Genomic DNA, 22,011 nt, shown 5'->3' with positions numbered 1-22,011 from the left:
AAAATTCAAAAGTTTTTTAAGTTAGGGGAGAGACATTGATCTATACCATTTCTTTTTCTTTTTTGATCAAATGGGAACTTAATCTTGTACCACTTCATGTTGTGGTTTTCCCTGGCATGGTAATAAAATCCCAAGGACCAAAAAAAAAAAAAGGTAATAAAATCCCAAGTCTAATTCTACGCTTAAGGTTAGGTTTAACATTTTAGATCTGTGATATTTTTTGATTTTTTTTTTGTTTTTTCATTTTTCGGGTAGAAGGGTCTTTTGGTCACTTAAAGTCAAATGAATAACAGGGTTTGTCGGTGAAGTCTGATTTTTTGTCTTATTCAAACTAGGGTTCTCTTGCAGAACGGGAATGTGGCTTTCACCGGGTTTCAGCCAAGAGTATGATTTTGTAAGTTAGAAACTTTAAATATCTTTGATATAAAATAAAAGTATTATAACTGAGTATACCCTACTTTTTTATATATAATTCATTCGTTCGAAATGTAAGTGCAATCCCTGATTGTTGGTGTATGGGCATTTTAGTTATAATATTGTAAAATGTCATTTATTTTGGATTAAATGACTTGGGTTAGGGGTCTAAGGGAAAATTATCTTTAAATTTACTTTTTCGTTCATTGAAAAAAATAAATTATTTTATGCAAAAATCCTTCATCGTTGATCTAGCAAAGCGATCTGGCACATTCTACGGTGGTCTGTTTGAATCCAAGAATTAAGATAATTTTAATAAATCTTATTATTTTTATTTTTATTTTTGAAGCTAAAGAATTTATATATAGGTTGGGAGAATATTATTAATATACGTGCGATCTTCCTGTGGGAGATTAAGCTTTTAACCACACTACTAATCCTATCATTCCTCGAGCATATTGGGAGATTTCTTGGAAGAGGAGCTAAATCCCTCCAAAATTCAGAGTCCAGAATGACTACACTTTGTTTTTTTTTGACTGAGACAATGGGTGGCAATTCTTGACTCATGAGTCGGCAGGGTTTTTTTTTAAAAAAAAAAGACCCTGCCGACTCAACCTTTACTTTATTGGGCCTGGGCCCTGAGCTCCTAACATTAATGATTGAGGTGAGGATGCTGTTCTGAGTTTTCTGACTCGTAATGAATCATTAATACGTATAGACATTATTCCTCTTGAAAACTGCAGTTGAATGATAATGAATCATAACTCATAAGATAGAAGCACAAGGACCAAAAAGCTTAGCCTATAGATACCTTTGAAATATAATTTATAATTTATGTAATTCCATCATACTATGTACTAATTCATTATTTCTTGGTGGGTATTATCCCACGTTTAAGTCTGATTTCCAGTATTAATCCATATTTTTTCTTGTTCATGGATCATATAAAAATAGATCAACCTTATGTCTTTCGATTTATGCAGTGTCAAGGCTTACACATATACATAAGGTCATGCTTCTCTAGTAGTTGGTGAGCTTTTACTAAGATTTCAAATGTCATCAATTAATGTTGGGTTCAACAAGTTTGAAAATAGCTTCTCTCTGTGGAAGCAAAGGTAAATCTAGTGTTTGAGATTGTGGGTTGTCTTTCCTCGAGTGTGTGTGCTTGTACTGGTGTTTCCATCATTGATAGATGGTGGAAGATGGATGATGGATCTCATTCAGACTAAGAGAAGATAAAATTAATGATAAGCATCAATCAGATCAGAAATTTCAAGCAATGCATGTGGAATCCCTCCTTCCCCACCAATCCCACCTGCTTTTTAATGTCCCTGTTCTCAGTACCAACAACATGCCTGCCCTGCTTGCTTTCAGTGCTTTCCTTGCTCATTACTATCGTTACCCAATCGGTGATCTGTCATATCTCAAGCCCCACCAGGTCAAGTGACCCTAACCCATGAAAACTATGTTCTCATCTGCACTTCCTCTGCTGTGTTCTTCATATTTCGCCCAATTTATTCTGTTCTCTTCTTGTTCTCATGTGCGTTATAGATTAGGACCGACAAAGTGGGTGTGTTCTTCAGCTCGTAATAAAGCCCATGTTTTACCCAGAAAGAAAAGAAGTAATAAAGCACATGAAGAACCAGATGCCCTTTCTTGATCTCTCTTACAGAAGCAGAGCAGATTCCATTTCACAAATGGAGGATAAATTCCAGGGAATACATCGAGTAGTCAAAAATGTCCTAATCAACTACATGCTACAAATAGGACTCTCACTATTCGTTCCTTTATGACCATTAAATATCTCATTGGACATGATTTGAAATGAACATTATGAGAATAAACAAAATGATTTAGAGGTGGGATCCTGTGGGTTCTTCCTAATATGCGATGGAGAGATGTGAGGACAACACAAATCTCATAATGTTTATGTTCACCACACTTTGAATCATGTTCAATGAGATATTTAACTGTCATAAAAGGAAGGAATAGTGAGAGTCCTATTTGTAGCATGTAGTTGATTAAGACATTTTTGACTACTCAATGTATTACCTGGAATATATCCACCATTTGGGAAATGGTATCTGCTCTGCTTCTGTAAAAGAGATTAAGAAAGGGCATCTGGTTCTTCATGTGTTTTATTTGGGTGTTCTTCTGACATTTTTCTGCATATACTGTGTGGGGCTCACATTTGAATATTATAAAACAATTCAAAGGTGATGATGCAATAAATCTCACATGGGCCCACATAGTATTATTGTAAAAAAGTATTAGGGAAGTACTATGTGCTCTCCCAAAGGCGACGTGATTTGGACCCGGATACTCTAGGTAAGCTCCACCCTCAATGCATGGCGTATACATGACTCTTAGTGAAGAGATTTTCAAAATGTGACTAACATCTAAGAGTGGGATTGTTGCCTACTGCAAGTTTCTCTTATCAGTTTGAACATAAAGCTAATACTCCAATAGTCCAAATTCGATGATGATACTGTTGACATAGCATTATTTCACTATGATTAATTGAATCCATTTTAATGAGAAACAATGTCTTCTTCCTCTTAATTTCATTATTTTCTTTCCTCTTTCTTTTGTTCTTTGTTCTGGCAGTCTCACACACACACATGACGCAAACACAGAGAGAGATTATCAAGCCAAAAATAACTACCTTTCAACACTTCTGCACTTTTTTGCCCGAAATGGTTCTCAGATCAAACAGGCAGAGGTTGTGATGAAGAACAAAAGTTACAATGAAGGAAAAATTCCCTGAAAACAAAAAAGAAGAGTTAAAAAGGTTCCCATTTGATCCCTTTTCCTCTTCTTCCTTGGGGTAATTAATTGTATTTAATAGTATTATTCCTTGGAGACCAGTAGCTAATGCTAATTAAATAAGCGTCAGCAACGCGAACCCTTCTTGCAACTGAGTGCACCAGCTGATGTAGTAATGGCACCTACTATAGAAGATGGTCTAGCGCTCAAGCTGGAAGCTTTTGCATAGCTTGATGAAGCTTCGGCACCTGATGCCGTGAAGAAGGCACCATTCAACATCAAGTCTCCTTCTGATCTCCAATTCCAATTCTTCCAGTTACTCTCCGGTGCATCCTCGTGTTTGGTCACCTGCATCGATAAAAAATCATATACAATTCAATCTGAAAAACAATGAAACATGGGTTTTTCATGTCTTCTCTAACTCCCCCAAATTTTACCTCTTTACTGTCACTGTCATCAGGGGCCTAAAAATCTATTGCCTTGGCTGTTGATGGTAGGTGAGGCACTCCCACCAATAGCATACATTTCCCAGTGAGTATAGTCATTGTTCACCACGTGGAAGTACCCATGTCTACACCTGCAAATTTCCAAACAACATTTAAGACCCAGATTCATCATTCATTCAAAACTATTCAGAAGTGCAGATAAACAGAGTAGTGGTACGAGTTCAATGTGAATGTATTACCTAGGCATCCTTTGGACAAGGCCTTCTCCAAAGTGGTTAAAAGCAATGGTGACCTGCATATTTTTGTCCTGGGTGAAGGTATCACTGTGACCCAGAAGCATTACTTTATCATGATGGGTCATGTAGTTGTTGGAGATGGTGATAGCAGTAGAACCATGGATTGCATCGATCAAACCGTCACGGCAGTTAGAGAGTGAGCAATGATCCACCCATACATGGCTACCACCAAAGACTGACACTCCATCACCGTCAGATAAAGTTCTCCACCCGTAATGGTGAGGTGAATCCCTAACGTCTGTGTTTCCACCTTGCTTGCAGTCATGGATATTGAGGCCATGTATGATGATATTGGTTACATACTGAATCGTGATGCAAGGCCCACCTGCAATGTGAACACTAGCACCTCTGCCATCGATGGTTTTGAATGAATTCATGAGAAGCTCTTCTTTGAGCTGAATCACCATGTCTCTGGCAAAGATGATCCAGAGGGGTTCGTCTTGGATGACGGCGTAACGGAGAGTGCCGGGCTTGGGGTTCACTGGGTCGTCATCGCCGGAGTCGGTGACCACATAGATGCGGCCGTCACGCCCACCAATTGCTTGTTTGCCAAACCCAATGGCGCAATCTGCGAGACGTTGGCGATTATTCACCCAATTGGCGTCGCAGCGCCAGCAATCGTCGATTGGGTTACCTGTTCCACATGAGAGATACCCCAATTTCCTTCTGCTCACCGACGCATTGATGCTCCTGCAAATGTAACCCAGAATTAGTTACATGCTCACAATCACTGAGACAAGCAAATTAAGAAGGGGGAGAGAGAGAGAGAGAGAGAGAGGGAGCACCTTTGCACTTCTTGTACTACCATTTCAGGATCTTGATGCACAGGGGAACAATTAATGAGCATTGGGGCTATAAGGGCAATGAGGGTGAGAAGAGAGAGTGCAGCATTAGTTGCCATTTCCTTCTTGCACTTTCTTCTCTACTTTTCTCCTTTTGACAAGAGAAAGAGAGAACGATGAAAGCTGCTCTTGGTGTAGTAGAGAGGGTACAAAGAGCTGGGAAGGGCAGGTTAGATTATAAAGAGAGAAAAAGCCGGGTAATATGGCGTGATTAGAATTTAGAATTACTAAACAGTGGACCCCCAGCTATTTCTTTGATTTCTTGGTTAACTAACGTAATTCCCGTTCCTTTTGGTGAAAATGGGCAGCAGCGAGTCCTCCCTTCCCTGTAGACTCTCTTCACATTCTGTAATGACTTCTTGTCTATCTTTTTTGTTCTTTAGCATTTCATCTGCTTCGTTTTCTTGTCTTTATTCTCTGTTCTGCAATCTGAAACCAAAGTTTGAATTTTTTTTCCACTGAGATCGATTATGATGATTACTCAAATGGAAACTTTTGTCTAGACGTATTGATTTTGAAGTTTTTTTTTTTACCATTGTTGAAGTAGATAACCATAATACATGAAAATTATTTCAGATAATTACCATGGTCGTGATTCACAGTTTTTGTCGGTGGTGAAACGAATTCTGCTACTGGGCTAGTAGCCTAGCAAACAGTTCCGGCAGCCGGTAAATTCAGGATTCCGTCGTGAAAATATGACGTGGCACCATGATAATCATGAATGCCATGTGTCTGTCACAGGTTCACGGGCTCACGGGCTCTGGAACCACCCGACATCTGGGCCGCTTTCTGGGCCTTGCTATCGGTAGATTAGCTGCTGACTTGGGTGATCCATCAATTGAAAACTCATGTTCTTGCATGTGAGTTTTGTCCCTCGCCCTCTTCGCAGATGCTATGGTGGGCCCAGCTTTATCCTGTTGGGCCAGTCCCTTTGCGGATTAAGCCCTGTTGGTTAGCCTCTTTTAGTTTGTACAGAATGCATGTGAAGGCCGTCGTGAGTAGGTTGTAGGGGCCGGGAACGCGTGTCCTATGATGAGTGGGCCTTGAAGAGACGACTATAAACCCCAACGGTGGGCCTGTGGACCCAACTTGGATACATGGGTCCCACTGTTGCCATTTGGTCAATAATGAAGGATGCCACGTTTGGTTCTTTCTCATTCAATTGTTGACTTTTTTTTTTTACTATAAAACTGAAAAGTAACGATCACAGAGCCTGTCGCCACATGCCAAGTGAGAACCCCACCCACACCTTTTCCAACCGCAAAACAGAAACCACCCACTGTCTTCCATTGCTAATTACTTTGATTTGGAATTTTCAATCATCTCTAATGTTTGTTGCTGCTAATCATCTCTATCAGCTTCTCCAGCTAAAAAGGCTTCTGAAGTCCCTTCATTCCTTGAGATGATGTGAGTAGGATTGCTAGGATTGGCTTGAAAATCATAGAGGTTTGGACTTTAAAGGATATCTAATACCCTACTCACTAGGGCTTCAACTTAGACTGAAATTAATATTCTAATTCAAACCATTGCACTTATGGCGAATTGAGTCCAAGAAAAGAATAAGTAACAATCCAATTTAGTTACAATTGTGTTAAGACTAGATATATTCAATTTAAAGTCGAAACCGATCTACATCCATAACATACAGGATATGCGACGCTAGAACTGTCTGTCTTAACTTGAATCGTTTAAGATGCTTCTTTTAACTTCGAAATTTATGAATCATAGACCAAAAAAAAGAGGGTAATTTTCATCTACACCCCCTGAGGTTTGATCCATGTCATTTTTAGTCCAATTTAAGTTTTCTTTTGCATATGGCTCCCCTGTGGTTTCAAAAAATGATTAAAGAAGGACAAGCTTAACAGAAACCGTTAGTTTAATATTTTTTGTGACGAAAATACCCTCTCTTTTATTTATTTATTTATTTATTTTCTCTTTAATAAGTTTATTTAAGAATAAAAGTAAAAATCTAAAAGAATCTCTTAACCACGAGACCTATGATATTCCCTCGCCGTTCTCTCCATCTTCTCCATCTTCTCCATCGTCGACGAAGAATTCGGCAGGGCTGAGCTGCAGCTAACTTTGAAGGCTTCGGAAACAAAGCAGAAGAAGAGCCCCTTGATTCCTCCCGAAGTACCGATCTACCCTTTCGGTCTTTGGTCCCTTCTTCCATCACCCAATTCGATTCTAAAATCATCACGGCCTGCAAGAGCCGGCCACTTGAGCTCCGTCGTCGCCTTCTGAGTCGGTACTTTCATTGGAAAATCCCTGCAATTTCTACCAACTGTGATTCTCTTACCAATTAAACGTTGCTCAAGGAAGGGCTTTCTATCTTAGGTTACTTGTTTCAGATCTATGACTGAGTTACGAGTAATTTATGACTCTCTTTTTTTTTCGTTTACTTTACCTTAACCTGGAGATCTAATCCATATAAACTTGATTTGGGCGTCTATTAACTGATGCATTTAGTTGGAGAACAGTTATAGGAGCAGAGGTGTTGGCACTAATGGGATCGCCGGAGATGGAATTGAACATGGTGGTTTTGAGATCATGAGAAGGAGATAAGCGGAGAGAGTTAGAATGTGAGAGACGGTCGGAGTGTGATGGAGAAATGGGTGGATATCATTGAAGCAAGCAAAACCAAATTCCAAATTATAAATTCTCAAAGAGATAAATTGCAAAAGTGGCATTATCTGACTATATGAAACAATTCGAAACTCAAAGCAATGAATCGGATTTTATCTTCAGAATATGCATTTACTTTATTCGGATTTGTGTTCGCTGCAACGGTGTTGCCTCGAGTGACTATCACTCAGAGCATCTTGTTTCAAAACAAATTGTTGTGAATAAATCAGGCGAAATTGTTTTCCAGATCCCAAAGAGAAAGAATAGGTTTCAGATCAGAATGAAAAAGAGGTTTTCAAATCCTAGTGATGATCACTCAGAGCATCTTGTCTCAAAACAAGCTGCAACATAGGAACAAAAGAAGATGTTTTCTTATGGTTTAAGGCGAGCTAGGGTTCCTCTTCCTCCCTATTTCAAATCCTTATTCAAAGTCTGTGAGTATGCGAATCCTTTTTCTGGTTTGGTCCCTTCTTCCAACCCAGATGTAAGCGAACTTGTGTTTCTTGTTGTGGGAATTCTTCAGCTGGCGACTCGAAGAAGACCCATGTGTTCCACCCCTGCTTCGACAGATACATCAGGAGCTGTCAAGACGACATTAATGTCGTTCTTCTGTTCGCCTCTGGCTACAAGCTGAACGAGCTGCTTGTTGGTGAGAGATTTTCCCAAAATGTAGTTCTCGTCAGAAGCTGCTTACCCATATGAAGGGAGAGAGAAGAGGGTCTATTGGAGCTGAGCTGATAGTATTTATCAGTGGTTTTCCACCAAGTGAGAACAGAGGGTTGTTGGGTTTGGGTTTTTCTCTGGGTTGGGGTGATGGAAGAGATGAAATCAGCGATTATGGCTCGTTGAGAAGGCTTGCCGTACCAAATGAGGTTAACAGATATTTGGCCGAAAAGGAGAGAGCACTTGTGGTATTGAAGTAGGGGCTGCTCCTACACCAACTCGGTGAGTTTTCTCCCAGCTGAGCAGCTGCCGGAGTTCTTGGCCGGCGACGAAGAAGATGGAGAGCACGGTGAGGAAACACCAGAGGGTCTCACCTCATGGTTAAGAGATTCTTTTAGATTTTTACATTTAGTTTTAAATAAACTTATTAAAAAGAAAAAATAATAATAAAAAAAGAGAGGGTATTTTCGTCACAAAAATTATTAAACTACCAGTTTCTGTCAAGCTTGTCCTTATTTAATCATTTATTGAAACCACAGGGGAGCCATACGCAAAAGAAAACTTAAATTGGACTAAAAGTGACTTAGACCAAACCTCAGGGGGTCCAGATGAAAATTACCCAAAAAAAAGGAAAAAATCACTCAAAAAAAGAAGAAAAAAATCACTGTTCTTGATATGTGGGATACTATTGTTGATATGTGAGGATAAGAATTTTCATTATCTACAATATAAATACAAGCCAACGAAGGATGGGCATTTATTTAGGCATTAAAGAGGCAGCGATGGGTAGGAGGCCGGCAGTAGATCTTTATCACTACTCTTGTTTTTCATTTGAAGTTAAAACTTAATTTTTCTCTCGAAAAAGAAAAAAGAATATCAAGTTTGTTGGAAAAATAAATATTATATTAGAAAATCCCAACAATGTCAATTCCAATTTGATCGCATTGGTCCAATGCTGAATTGTCAAAAAAGCCCACCCATATATTCATGGCGTATCGAGTGATCTCATGGTAACAATCAATATCGACCCCAGAAATGATATGTGGGCATGTGAGAGATTTGTAGTAGTGATTAGTGTAATTAATCATATCCGGTTGAACGAGGTTTATGTCAAACTGTTTCAAAATCACATTACATTACATGTCAATTCAGTCTTGTCTTTTTGTCCAAGGAAAAAAAAGAAGAAAATCTTCTCTTGTATCATCTTGTTTGGTTCTTTCGAAACTGTATTGTGCCATGAGGGCCTCGTGGGTATATGAGAATTTTCTAATTTTACAATTAAATGTGGGTTTTGATGAGTTATTATGTAAGAGATGCATGTTTGGCAAAAGGATACTTCTGCTGCCACTTCTTAATTACCAAGGATTTGAACATCTCCTTAAATGCTGGCCTCCTTGGAGACTATCCAAAATTTTTGAATAATTTTTGACAAAGTTAATGTGAGACACACTCAAGTCCTTGTTGGTCTTCTGACTTTTTTAAGCCCAATTTTTTTTGACAATTAATTGAACAGAAGCTTCAATCAATCAGTCATATCATTTTCTATGTCAAAATGAAGTCTACAATTTAGGTTTAATTGTTTTGGAAAACAAAAGTATGGGTTTGAACTTTCCAACAGATTTTACTATTTTTTTTTCCTTTTCATAATCTGGAAAGAAAATACAGACCAAAAAAAAAAAAAAAAAAAAAAAAAGAAGAAGAAGATAAATGCATGAAAACACAAGGTTCAATCTGAACTAAGGAATGGAAAGTGACCAAATGTCATACATGCAATAGACAAGGTCATCCAGGTTAAGGATGGCTCGAACCCAATCCCTTAGAATAGTGGTTGTAACAACCACAACAACAATTAAGCACAAGGAATACGACATACGTATCCTCCATCACAAACGCCCAAAGAGGCGACACGCCACAAAGGTGGACATAGACATGCCACAAAGGTCGGAGAGATAACACGCCTCAAGGACGGAAACAACAGCCACGGCGAAGACACACCAACTAGCAACACGAGACTCTCGTAGTAGCAAAGCTTCCAAATCCACGGGAGATACTTCTAGCTCTGGCGTAAACCTTCAGACCAACGAAATGCACTACTTGATCTCGCATCTACCTGAACTTTTTTTTTTTTTTTTTTTTTTATGTCCTTCTCTAAACCGGTCACGGGAGAGAGGGAGTAGAACAGGGGTGGGGTGGACAAGGCAAATAGAGAGGGGGTGGAGGGAGAGAGGAGGCGATGGATCAGAAACAACCTTCCACCAATTGGAGAAAAAGATAAATCAGCCGATTGGGGAAAGAGAAATCAGAGAGAGAGACGGAGAGAATGGTAAACTGAGAGTTTTTTTTTTTTGCCTTCTCTAAACCGGTCACGGGAGAGGCGGAGAGAGGGAGAGAGGGAGGTGAGGGAGCAGAACAGGGGTGGGGTGTGGAGATGGAGAAGGCAAACAGAGAGGCAGAGAGAGTAGACGGGTGGGGGGAGAGAGGAGGCGATGGAGCGAAAAAAAAAAAAAAAAAAAAGAACAGAGAGGCAGAGAGAGGGAGAGAAGAGGTGAGGTAGCAGGTATGAATGTTTAGGGGTGGAGGTAGAGAGCCAGAGCCAGAGGCTCTCCACCTCAAGGGGGGGGGGGCGAGATTTGTTTTTTTGGGGGGATTTTTTTCAGAGGAGGCGCTAAGGATTTCTTTCTATAACAGGTTTTACTCCTTAAAACATATCTATCTATGAAGTTTAGATCCTCTACTCATTTGGGGAAGAAAATTTTCAATCATTCATGACAAATGTATAATTTAAAAACAAAATTATTCTTTTTAAAACCTTAAAATAAAAGTGTAAGAATCCAAATCTTCTCTCTTCAAGATAATTTTGTTTTAACATTAAACTCATGTGATAAATCTAAGTTATCTAACCATGTGAGTGAAGGATCCAGTCTCAATTTAATTGTCACTACCCCTTGGCGACACTTTGGTTTTCCTTAAAATTTGAATGGGCTTCAAATCCCAAATTAGAATTGACGTATGGACCCCAGTATCATTATAGGGAAATTGCCCGTATCGAGTTCGAGCCCACCTAAAAATAGAAATCTAAGCCCAAGAAGAAAGAAAGGCTGAAAAGTCTTCCTAGCAGCGACGATCGATCGTGCGTTTCCTAATTTGACCCCAACAAAAGAATTAAGAAAAAAAAAAAAAAAAAAAAAGCAGCAGAAGAAGAACACAAGTTGAAGTTGAAGCGTTGAACACACAGCGTCGAATTACACAACTTCCAGAAATCTCAGGAAACATATCACTTCTGGTAATGTTCCCCATTTCCTCCTTTGGGCCGGGTGCTGTAGCTTTTTGGGCTTGCCAATGGAAGTGTGGTCACGTGACATTAATGGAGGAGCCCAAGAACACGGTTCCTTGATTCTTGTTTCATCGCTGGCAATCCTTCGTTACTTGTGAGGCTCCTCCTCTTCGTTACTTGCGAGAGAAGAAAAGCTGCGCCCAGCGTCTTGCCTCACACCGGAAACAATGCTGCATTGACTTGTGCCTTCGGCTTACGGCATTTCCTCCGTTGTTTTACTTTTACGGTTTTACCAACTCACTCTTCTCTCTCTCACAATAGCTGTTTGGGGAAGTGGAATCGGAAATTGGGTCACCCGTCAACGGCGTGGGTGTCCAGAACAGGGAATCTTCCTGAAAGTTAGAGATCACCCAAAATCTTTTCTTTCTCTTGCAATATTCTATATGAACTCACAGAAAATTTGAACCGTTCGATACGTAACCATAAATCAGCTATGATCGATACGTGTCGATACACCGTATTAAAATCGTACATTTTAAAACAAAGCGACAAACTAGGTCGGTGGCATTAGGGTCTTTACTAGACTTTTGGCTACTTTTTCTGTGGCAGGGGCAGGGCTATCATGGGAGTGGTCCCCAGGATCCTAACCCTAACTCCGTTTCCCAGAGGTGGTATGGCTTATGGTCCTGTTTACCCTTTCAAAAGGTCTTATCTTATTATGTTTCTTTCGTGTAACTACTTTGCTTTTCCGGGGTAGGTTAGGGTTTGAGAAAATATGGATGATGAACGAGGCGACGGTGACTTACGGCGTAATGCTTTCGTTAGCTGACCGTTACGTTATTAACTGTCAATCTTCAACTACCACAATTCGAAAATGAGACTGGGCCCCACGATTTTCCACCCCCTGGTTTTAAAAAGGCAGGTAACGTTCTTCACTTCTTCTTCAACTACTCTACCCGCCAAAAACACAGCTTTTCTGCCACGCTAGAGAATCAGAAAGCGAATTAGCGCAAACTGTCACCATCAAATTACGTACATACCCTCCTTTGGGGCAGTTCCCGAGGATTGATACCTTGTCTGCAACCTCTGCCATGTCTGCAAGGAACGGGAACAAATTTTCCTTTTTTCTGGAATCTCTGACTGCAAACAGCTCAGAGGAATGGCAGTATTTACACCCCTATTCAAAAATTTATTTACTATTAGGCTACCTTCTGCGTTCCTCAACAACTCTATACTCTATACTCTATACTCTATACTGTACCCTCTGCTCGAATCTCGATAGCTCGAGCACCAAGATGGCAAGATTGGTGCTCTAGGGTTCGGCTTATTTCTCTGTCTTTCGTTCTTGGAATGTCGATGATCTCTAATGCTCTTCATGAGCTGCTAACAAGTTTGTTTTTCTCAACTTGGCCTTAAGCATTGTTTCTTTGTGTCTTGTTTTATTATTTTTAATGTTAACTGAGAATGAAGGTTCCGGGTTTTACTCATGCGTATTGACCTTTGGATTTGTGATTTCGATTATTCTGCACCCTGCTACGACAAATTTAATTAGTTGTCACAGATTTCAGGTTTGCATTTCTGCATTGTTTTAGCAGGAATAAAATAGCTTGCTACTTTTCTTACTTGGGTTGATGATTGATTGGTGTGATCATGATCTGGTGAACCTTTGCTCGATCCTCCTCTCTCTTTGATTATCTTTCTTTTATTTTCGGTAGATGGAGCTTCTTTTCTTCCTTTATTTTTTTGGGTTTTATCCTTGTTGACGATGTAGGATTTTTGATGTTTTTGATTTTTCACATATTGATTTCCTTTTAACGTCTACGTTAACAAATGCTGATTCTGCTTCTTAACTCCTTTTTGGCATTGCTCTATCAGTATCTTCTCATGGTCTCTAAGATGTCATTATTACAATATTTCTTCCTTATGTGCTTTATACACAATGTTTACCTTCCATTGTTTCCTGGTATGATTTGTATACAATTTTTCTCTTTCCTTTTTCATCAGACTGAGCAAATCTTAAGCTCTTTCCCACGTTTTGTATGTATGCAGTTTACAGTTTGACGAAAATCTCATGGAGTTCTACTCTTGAGCAATCTCCGATTTAATACTCATTCTGTATTTTGAGATACTGTAAGGCAGACTCTGCTTTTGCTCTGTAATGGAAGTCGTTTTTCGTTCCCTTGGTGATTAGTATTTCTGGGGCATAGAACCAACTTCTAAGATGTCTGATGGACGGCGACATTCTGTTGATATCCCACTCTCTAAAACTATTGTAGCACTTAGAAGAGTTCGTTCACTTAGGGATCCATCAACCAACTGTACCAGCAAATTGTCTGCATTTGTCGAGAATATGGGCTGGGAAACCAATTCATGCCGTGGTTCGATGTACGATTGCCATTTAGGGGACCTGAAGAATCAAAATTTTCATGAGTCCCAAAACTTAGATTTAGATAGAAGGAAAGTGGAGTTCGATAGTGATCCTGAATTGAGTTTTAGTTCAAGAATATCTGGTCGCAAGTCAGTGTCTTCAAAGAAACCACCTTACTTAGGAAATGGAAGCCCAGACATGGCAATGCCTAGAAAGACTGATAAGAGTGGACTTCCTAAGCCAAATTGCGATGCGGATCACTGGAAAAAACCATTTGGTGAAAGACATCTCAGTAATCATGGGAAAAAATCATCAGATTTGACGCGTGTCCGAACTACCAGCAACCATATTGAGCTTGTAAATTCATATAACAAGCCTATGTTAGGATCGGCGCAGTCTGAACAAATTGATCCTAATGAAGAAAGGAAATCTGAATGTATTTCAAATACAAAATCGTCTCTTGCAGGAAGATATTTGATGAGGAGTTATGTAAGTAGTCCAAATCCAACAGTAAGTGATGCCCGGATGGAAGGTTCAAGCCATAGTACATCACCTTTTGGAAATGAGGAGACAGATGTCGTGGATCACTATCACCGTGGATGTGGGATTAGTTGTTGCTGGTCAAGAACCCCAAGGTTGAGGGAAATGAATCTTGCTTCTGATTTTGATGGTCATCCCTTGTTATTGCAGGAAGGTGGGGAGATGGATCCATCTAGACAAGGAAAGCACTGCACATATCTTAATGGAGAAATTGCTTCTCTTTCTGCCACTCCAAGAAACTTCTGTCAGAAATTCAGGCCAAGATCTTTCAATGATTTGGTAGGACAGCATGTGGTAGCTCGGTCTCTCCTGAATGCTGTTCTGAAAGGAAGAATAACTTCCTTTTATCTCTTCCATGGACCCCCTGGTACTGGTAAGACTTCAACAGCTAGGATCCTTGCAGCTGCCCTGGTTTGCCTTTCCTTGGAAGAGCATAGGCCTTGTGGATCATGTCGAGAATGTTTGTTCTTTTTCTCTGGAAGGAGCAGAGATGTGAAGGAAGTGGATCCCATGAGAACCAATCGGAGGGATAGGGTTCGTTCCCTCCTTAAGAACGCAGTACTTCCACCAGTTTCCTCAAGGTTTAAGGTCTTCATCATTGATGAGTGCCAGTTACTCAGTGGGGATACATGGGCAACCATCTTGAATAGCCTGGAGGATCTTCCCCGGCATGTTGTCTTTATTATGATCACTGCTGACCTGAACAATTTACCACGCTCTGCTGTATCTCATTGCCAAAGGTACCACTTTCCAAAGATAAAGGATGCTGATATTGCAAATATGTTGACAAAAGTTTGTGTTGAAGAAGGTTTGGATTTTGACATTGCTGCTTTGGGTTTTATTGCTACCAAAGCTAACGGTTCTCTTCGAGATGCAGAGATGATGCTTGATCAGCTAAGTTTACTTGGGAAAAAAATCACTATATCACTGGTCTATGAACTTGTAAGTTGTAGAAATAACATGATTTACTTGCCATCCAGCAACTGAGGATGCTTATTTGGAGTTTTTCTGATTTATCCTTCTCTTATTGCTGTTGTCAGATTGGAATTGTTTCTGATGATGAACTGCTTGACTTGCTTGATTTGGCTTTATCATCTGACACTTCAAACACAGTTAGAAGGGCTAGGGAGCTTATGAAATCTAGGGTTGATCCTATGCAGTTGATTTCTCAGCTCGCTAATCTAATAATGGATATTCTTGCTGGAAGATGCCAGGCAGGAAGTTCTGAGTATAGAAGAAACTTATTTGGAAAGGATACTTGTAAGTTTACTGGTTCCTTATTTATTTATTTTCCTGTGTTTCCTTTTTCTTTCCTCCTCCTCAGTTCCCCTTCCCCACCCCCCCCCCTTTTCCTGTGTGTTGTTGGCATGTCAGTCTGTGGAGAGAGGGTGTAGGTTTCAACGTTTCCACCAGGTTGATATTACTATGAACTCCTGTTTGTTATCCTAATATATGGGCAGACTTGGTTTGAACAAAGATTATGGTGATTTCAGGGTTCAAATGAGATCTACAGGATACACTTAAACATGCCAAGGCTTCTGGTGCAACTAATTTTGAAAGTTGAAGTCAAAAGGAAACAAAAAGAAGTTGGAACTCATTTCTTCATGAAACCAAGATATTAGTAGTTGAATATAACTAATAATTTAGCCTTTTTGTTTCCTTCTTTCTTTTGAGGGTAAGATTTAAGCCTATGATTGTAACATGTACTAGGATATTGAAGTGAATTAATGGGAAGGCTTGAAAATGGAATTATGAACCTTAAGGAAGCACCAACTCGAAGTACAAGGGAAGCTGGACCAGTTGGGTTACCTATTTGGTGAGAACCACAATGACACTAATGAGTGGTGATATTCAAGAGCTCCAAGTAACTTTGGCTTGAGTGAAAGCAATGAAAGCCTTGATGTAGTAGAATGGTAGCAAAGATCCATGTACCAGACACATTGAAATGAGGCATAGTTGACTTAATGTTTTAAGCAACTCATTAGAAGAAAAAAATGGTTTATTAAATGGAATGTGTTTTAGGGTTTCATAAACAAGGGAAAATGTGGAGTTGGAAAATTGATAGAATGGAAACCAAAAATGGCTGTTTGTTTTTATTTAGTGAGGAAATTGAATCATTAATTGAAATTAATAGAACTAGAAGTGTGGTAGGAAGAGGAGGCTAGATTTTGGAATTCAAGCAGGAAACTGTTAGTGGTATCATAACAACATCAATGAACTAGGTTAATCTTATTCTTAGAATTCACATGTCTGGTCTTTTTGAAGTCTGGTGGATTTTTACGATTATACTTTCAAATTTATGGAGTCATTCATGACAAAAAGGCAATGGTAGATGTCTTTGGACATGTTTTTGTACAAGGAAAAGGTTGTGTAGATGTCTATGCACAATCCATATATGGAATAGTTATGACAAAAATCAAAATCAAGGTGTTCAAGCTTTGACATATCAAAGATGTGTCAGAAATGCCTTTCTGGATGTAATTTTTTTTGAAGAAATCCTACAAGTTTTGCATTGCATTACTGGGCCGTCAATTTTAATTCTTGTACTTGGTGTGTTGACCACCATAGAGAATGAATGGAATATATAAACTGTATAACTGGTAGAAATCCGGTTAAATCCCTCAAGCTGCTCAGTGTCTGGGTGAAGGGAGATATGCAGCACACCAAACTTCAATAAGACACATTGCTGTTATGGAAAATAATAGGGTTCAGTTTTCAGTTGGTCTTTGCTTGGAGACTGTGTGGTTTCTGTAGTAATAATTGTCCTAAGTAATATGGAAATTATCGGAATGACTATCATTTTTTTTTTGGTCTGTTATTAGGAATAGTGTTGGGATTTGAAAGTTTTAGTTTACCAGAAAGTCTGATGTGATTCATGTGAATTGCTTGAAGTCTTCTCATGTAGTTGGGCTGAGACGTCGCTTTAATTCCTCTATACCTAAATATCAAAATAGTCCTTTTGATGCAGGACAGTTTAAACTGCTACTCCCACAGAAGTGGCAAACAGGCCTTAGAGAGGCCCTGTTAATCTGTTTCCCCGAAAAGCCTTAGTAGGCTGTATGAATGGATGTGGCTGGAACCATCAGCCAAAGTCAAGACTATCTTCTATCTGGTTGCTTACTTGCTTTTATTTCTTAATTTTATATTAAATATCAGTTGTAAGCAGGAGTCTCCCATGGTTGGAGAGTTCTCTTTTATTCTTATGCTTACCTCTATGTTTGTTTCAGTTTCTTATTGGGAAGCTAAATTTGTTATTGCTTTTGGTGACACTGTAAGGACCAAAGGATCAGATATGAAATTGATTAATGAGGTTTTGGCTTAAAAGCTTTACTTTTTATTTGTGAGATTCAGTCTAATGTCATGGGATATCTATAATAGTTGGAGGGATTCTAGTTGATGCTAGATGAGATGCTTTGTCATACCATATTCATTTCCTTCAATTTTCAAGTAAATAATCCGTTGCTTTCTGCAATTCCACATTCTGAACAACTATTTCATTCTCTGTGCTTTTTTTGAGTTAATTGGATTGTGGTACAATCTAATCGTTTTTGCCATTCATATATGCCAGAAGGATTCCATGAAAAACCTGTGACTAGGGACTGAAACTTGCTGTTTTTCGAGTCGGATTTGAGGTCTTTCAATTGGACAAGGGATTTTTGCAATCTCAACATCCAACCAATGGATTAGTATAAAATTAAGTTTTGTTACCCTGATCTGTTGGGTCTACCTAGGACTTGGATTTTATCCATATCAGAAATTGCTGATTTGTCAGTGCAATGAATCTTTAGTTTTGGATTATAACTGGCTTCAGATTTGTCTCTTTTTATTATTGCTTTTAGTTGGACGATTGGCTTTTAGCATAAATTATCCAATGGATATTCTCTTAACATGAATTTACATGCAATTAGATTGCTATCAAAGTTTGCTTCTGTATTCCACTGTTTCCATTTTGGTATATATATGTTACTAATTGGTACTATTACTTTGTCATAGCTGAAGCAAACTTACAAAAGTTGAGGCATGCCTTAAAAATACTTTCCGAAACTGAGAAACAGTTGAGATCATCAAAAAATCAAACAACCTGGCTAACAGTTGCACTTCTACAATTAAGTTCTGTTGAATCATCATCGTTAAATGCAATTGATTCAACAATGTACCTGAGAACAGCTAGTGAGAAAGGTGCAAATAGTTGGACTTCTTTCTTCTTCTTCCTCATTTTATTTTTTTTGGTTTTCAATGTACAAACAATTGCGAGTTCCTTAACGCTCATAGATGACCCTTTTTCCATGTCTAGATGATGCCTTTGACAGCAAATCTTCCACTAGAGAGATTCTGAAACACCCTGTCTCTTGTTTGTCTGATGAAAACAAGTCCCATAATTCCGAGATGCATGGAGATTTAAAGGAGAAGCTAGAAACCATTTGGAGGAGAGTTGTAGAAAACTGCCATCCAGATACACTCAAGAGATTTCTAAAGAAAAAAGGGAGGTTGGCTTCTGTTTGTATCAACCAAGGTACATACTGGTAAAATTCTCTCTTCTCTGCAATGGACTCCAATGCAACCTAAGGGTTATGTTTTGTGTTGTTACAAATCATAAAATGAGGAAGGAAATTTTCATGCATGGGATGGGTATTACATTCCAAGTTTGTCACCAATAGATCTTTATTAGTCCATTCTATGCGTCCATGTTAAGATGAATGACAAAGTGAAAACAAATAGAAGGCTCCTACGTTTTTTAAATGAAGTCTCCCTTTATATGGAGCAGTGCAACCCTCAAAACACATATTAACTTATTTTGATTTACTTTTTCTACGAGCCAATTTATATTTGTGTACTCTTGAAAAATTAAAGCTATCATTTTTTTCTAGTTTGAATGAGCCTATTGCTAGAGTGGGATTCTTGCATATGCAACTCTTCTTTTTTGATCTTTTGGGGATGCAGATACATATGCAACTCTTGTCTTTGTTGGCTGCACAATTGATACCTCTGTGAACTGCACCTTTTTTGATGTCTTCTGGATGCTGTCATGCCAATCGACTATTGTTCGCTAAAACTATGACCTATGCCATTGATGACATCTACATGTGTTAGAATTGGATGGCTTGAGATGATTGATCTTTGTTTTTGCAGTTATGCATATTTGAGGTGCTATTGTTCCTGATGTCCAAAAGATTATGATTGCTGTCCAAACTTCAGGTCTGGCAATAGCTGAAGTGGAATTCTATCATCCTGATCACATGTCCAGGGCAGAAAAATCTTGGAAACTTATTGCTAGTTCACTTCAACACGTACTTGGATGCAATGTAGAGATTAGAATCAATCTTGCTCCTTGTTCTGCAACTAAGACTTCTAAGGTGAAAAAGCAGTCTTTGTGTTCATTATCTTGCTACCATGGGATGCAATATAAATCAGATTCAAGCTCAGAGGATCTGAATGACCGATTAGATGATTCTAATTTCCCCTCTGGAATAGTGAAAAAAGGAGAAAAGTTCATTGGCACTTGCTCTGATTCTCAGTCCCAGAACTCAATTACCTGCACTCATAGCAACAATACAGCCACTGGCTCTAGAATTGGTGAATTAATTTCCCAGGACACTAGGATTTTCTCAGTGCACAGATTGGTGCAGCATGGTACACAAAACGTGTCTCATTTAAGAGTTGGCTTGTCTGAGGAGGGAAGCAACCAAGAACGTCAGGCTTTTGCTATTGAAGAACCCACAAATCAGCCTAGCTGCTTCTCAAAGACTCCGAGGCTTCATGAAAGGTTACAATCACCTAGTTCTTTGCGGACTATTTGTTTGGAGATCCAGCCAGATGACAAACTTGAATTGTCTATCCCTCAGAAGACATATCTTTGTGCAAGTGATCCTTGTACTCTTGGCACCAGTTTCAACACCTACAGTTATAGCTCTGGGGATGAGGATAGGTAAGCCTGTTTTATGGGGGTTTGGTTCTTGGTTGAGCACTTACATTAAACTATGATTTTATTGCTCATGTATATAATGATCTAAAAGTAAGCATTATAGGGCAATCATAGTTTTTACCAGTAAGCTGATCATGGATTGCTGGACTCTGATAAGTAGGGCAATTAAATGCAGAGGATGATCAATAGTACTAAATTTCTTATATTGTTTTTGCAGCCGGAGGAAGGAATCAATGGTGAGCTCGAAGATGCATTGCTGGGGAGCTCACAAGTTTCCCTTTGTAAAGGTAATACCATGCAGCTCCATTGTTGAACTAAATGCTTCAAATTGGAAGTGCAGTTCTTACACTGATGTCATTCTGTTGAACGTATGCTTGTTCCAGGCTTGGCAGCCGAGGCTGCAGAATGATAGTTCTCAGTTCATGGGTTGCATCCTACCATGTGCTAGTGGTCACTAGTCTTGCAACATTCATTTTGTATCTGTTATTTGTTGTGAAAGATTCATTCAAATGACACGTCAACCGTAGATGACATGTCAACCATTTTGCTTTGAGGAATTCCTTGCTACGGTCAAGGTGATATCGATGAAGTGGGTATTGTTTATTGATCCCGAATTAACAGAGAAGAATGGGATGTTTCTCTTATTTTTGGGTAGATATGTGAGATGTTATTCATAGATGACATGTCAACCAGTTTTCTTTGATGAATTCCTTGCTTCGGTTTGAGTGAGTCGGCTGAATGTGCAATTCGAGTGCAGTGCTCACTCCTACAAGCACAGGAAGGATTCATTTTTTTAAAAAATTTTTGATAGAAAAATTTGCTGAAAATGGTTTAGATTTGTACAGGGAACATTATTAACTTTTATTGGCATATATAGATATTGAAGAGTTTTAACCTAGGTGAGTAGGTTGTCACTTTGAATGATGATTCATTTGCTAAATGGTTATAATATTTGGGAAGGGGCCATGGTTAAATGCTTCATCTGTTGAGGGGCAGGTGAGAGTGGTGGGCTATAATTTGCTTGAGATTTGAGCTTAGGATGGCATGGTCAGGTTCTAGAAAGAAGTTTGGATCCATTGTCCATTATGGGAGAGCTCTATGTTTTTCTTGTACTTTTTCGTCACATATTAAAGTGAGATTCATCTTTATGTAATGATAAAATGAATCAAAGGTAAGATTCTCCAGAAATTTTCACATGGGCCTCCTGATATGTGATGAAGAGATATGTAGCCAGAGCTCATGAAGCATTCATAGTTGTCTATGGGCAGGTCAATGTTAGTGGCCTCAGTCAGAAAATTTAGAATAAGGTCATTCGAAGTTGACGAACTCCAAATGCTGTCGTTTCAGAGTTATTTCCTGTCAGGTTCGGACCGTGAGTGAATTCAGGCAAATCTGTGTCGAATGAAATTGAAATCGGCGATTCTTTTTCAGGTTCAATTGGCATGTGACTGATTCCCAACTAATGTGGAATCGGATGCACTTGAAATCGGCTGACCCATGCATGTATGTAACCCACGATAGGATCTGATAATTGGGTTAGATTATGCGGGCATAACACTTTATGAAGCCCTTTACATTGCTTAATTCGGGTTAAATCTATAGATTTTTTTTTTTTGTCTTTCTTTTAAAAATTAATAGCTTTATGCTAGGGGTGATACTATTATACATAGAGCAAATTGAATTTTCAAATTTAGTTCAATGAAAATTGTTAAATAATTATTTATTTTATTTCAATTGTAAAAATATTCTTATCAAAATATGATGAAAAAAAAAAAGACCATAATTTAACAGTTCATAGTAACAAATTAGACTAATGTGTCCAATGAAAATATAATTTTAGGGTGTCTATAATTT

General features: G+C 38.8%; 2 protein-coding genes and 1 pseudogene across 7 annotated transcripts; 1 reads left to right on the top strand and 2 right to left on the bottom strand.

Moving 5' to 3' along the window:
• Positions 1-2,953: 2,953 nt before the first annotated feature.
• On the bottom strand, positions 2,954-4,931 carry LOC149020112 (putative pectate lyase 18). The gene is given in 5 exon segments (XM_089148161.1): positions 2,954-3,528; positions 3,618-3,644; positions 3,646-3,757; positions 3,866-4,612; positions 4,708-4,931. Coding segments are annotated over 5 exon segments (1,224 nt in total). The 5' UTR covers positions 4,824-4,931; the 3' UTR covers positions 2,954-3,306.
• A 2,879-nt stretch (positions 4,932-7,810) lies between these two features.
• Positions 7,811-12,419, bottom strand: LOC149020111 (protein PHOSPHATE-INDUCED 1-like; annotated as a pseudogene).
• On the top strand, positions 12,291-21,438 carry LOC149020110 (AAA-type ATPase family protein). Of its 6 annotated transcripts, none has more exons than XM_089148158.1 (8): positions 12,291-12,716; positions 13,376-15,176; positions 15,275-15,494; positions 18,228-18,413; positions 18,529-18,747; positions 19,431-20,160; positions 20,375-20,444; positions 20,541-21,438. In XM_089148158.1, exons 2-8 carry the CDS (start codon positions 13,548-13,550, stop codon positions 20,613-20,615), a joined length of 3,129 nt encoding a protein of 1,042 aa, XP_089004284.1. In that variant the 5' UTR covers positions 12,291-12,716; positions 13,376-13,547; the 3' UTR covers positions 20,616-21,438. The 6 variants fall into 6 exon arrangements, 5 of the variants coding, with proteins under 5 accessions (XP_089004284.1, XP_089004286.1, XP_089004283.1 ...); XR_016172150.1 differs by lacking the exon at positions 12,291-12,716 and having other exon boundaries at positions 12,723-15,176; positions 20,541-20,750; positions 20,784-21,438; XM_089148160.1 differs by lacking the exon at positions 12,291-12,716 and adding an exon at positions 12,723-12,894.
• Positions 21,439-22,011: the final 573 nt, after the last annotated feature.

This window comes from Hakea prostrata, chromosome 3 (genome assembly GCF_041222555.1).
Source record: "Hakea prostrata isolate BN-2017 chromosome 3, UWA_Hpros_2, whole genome shotgun sequence".
Classification (NCBI taxonomy): Eukaryota; Viridiplantae; Streptophyta; class Magnoliopsida; order Proteales; family Proteaceae; genus Hakea; species Hakea prostrata.
The sequence above is the reverse complement of the archived record's forward strand: the minus strand, read 5'-3'. Positions and strand labels throughout refer to the sequence as shown.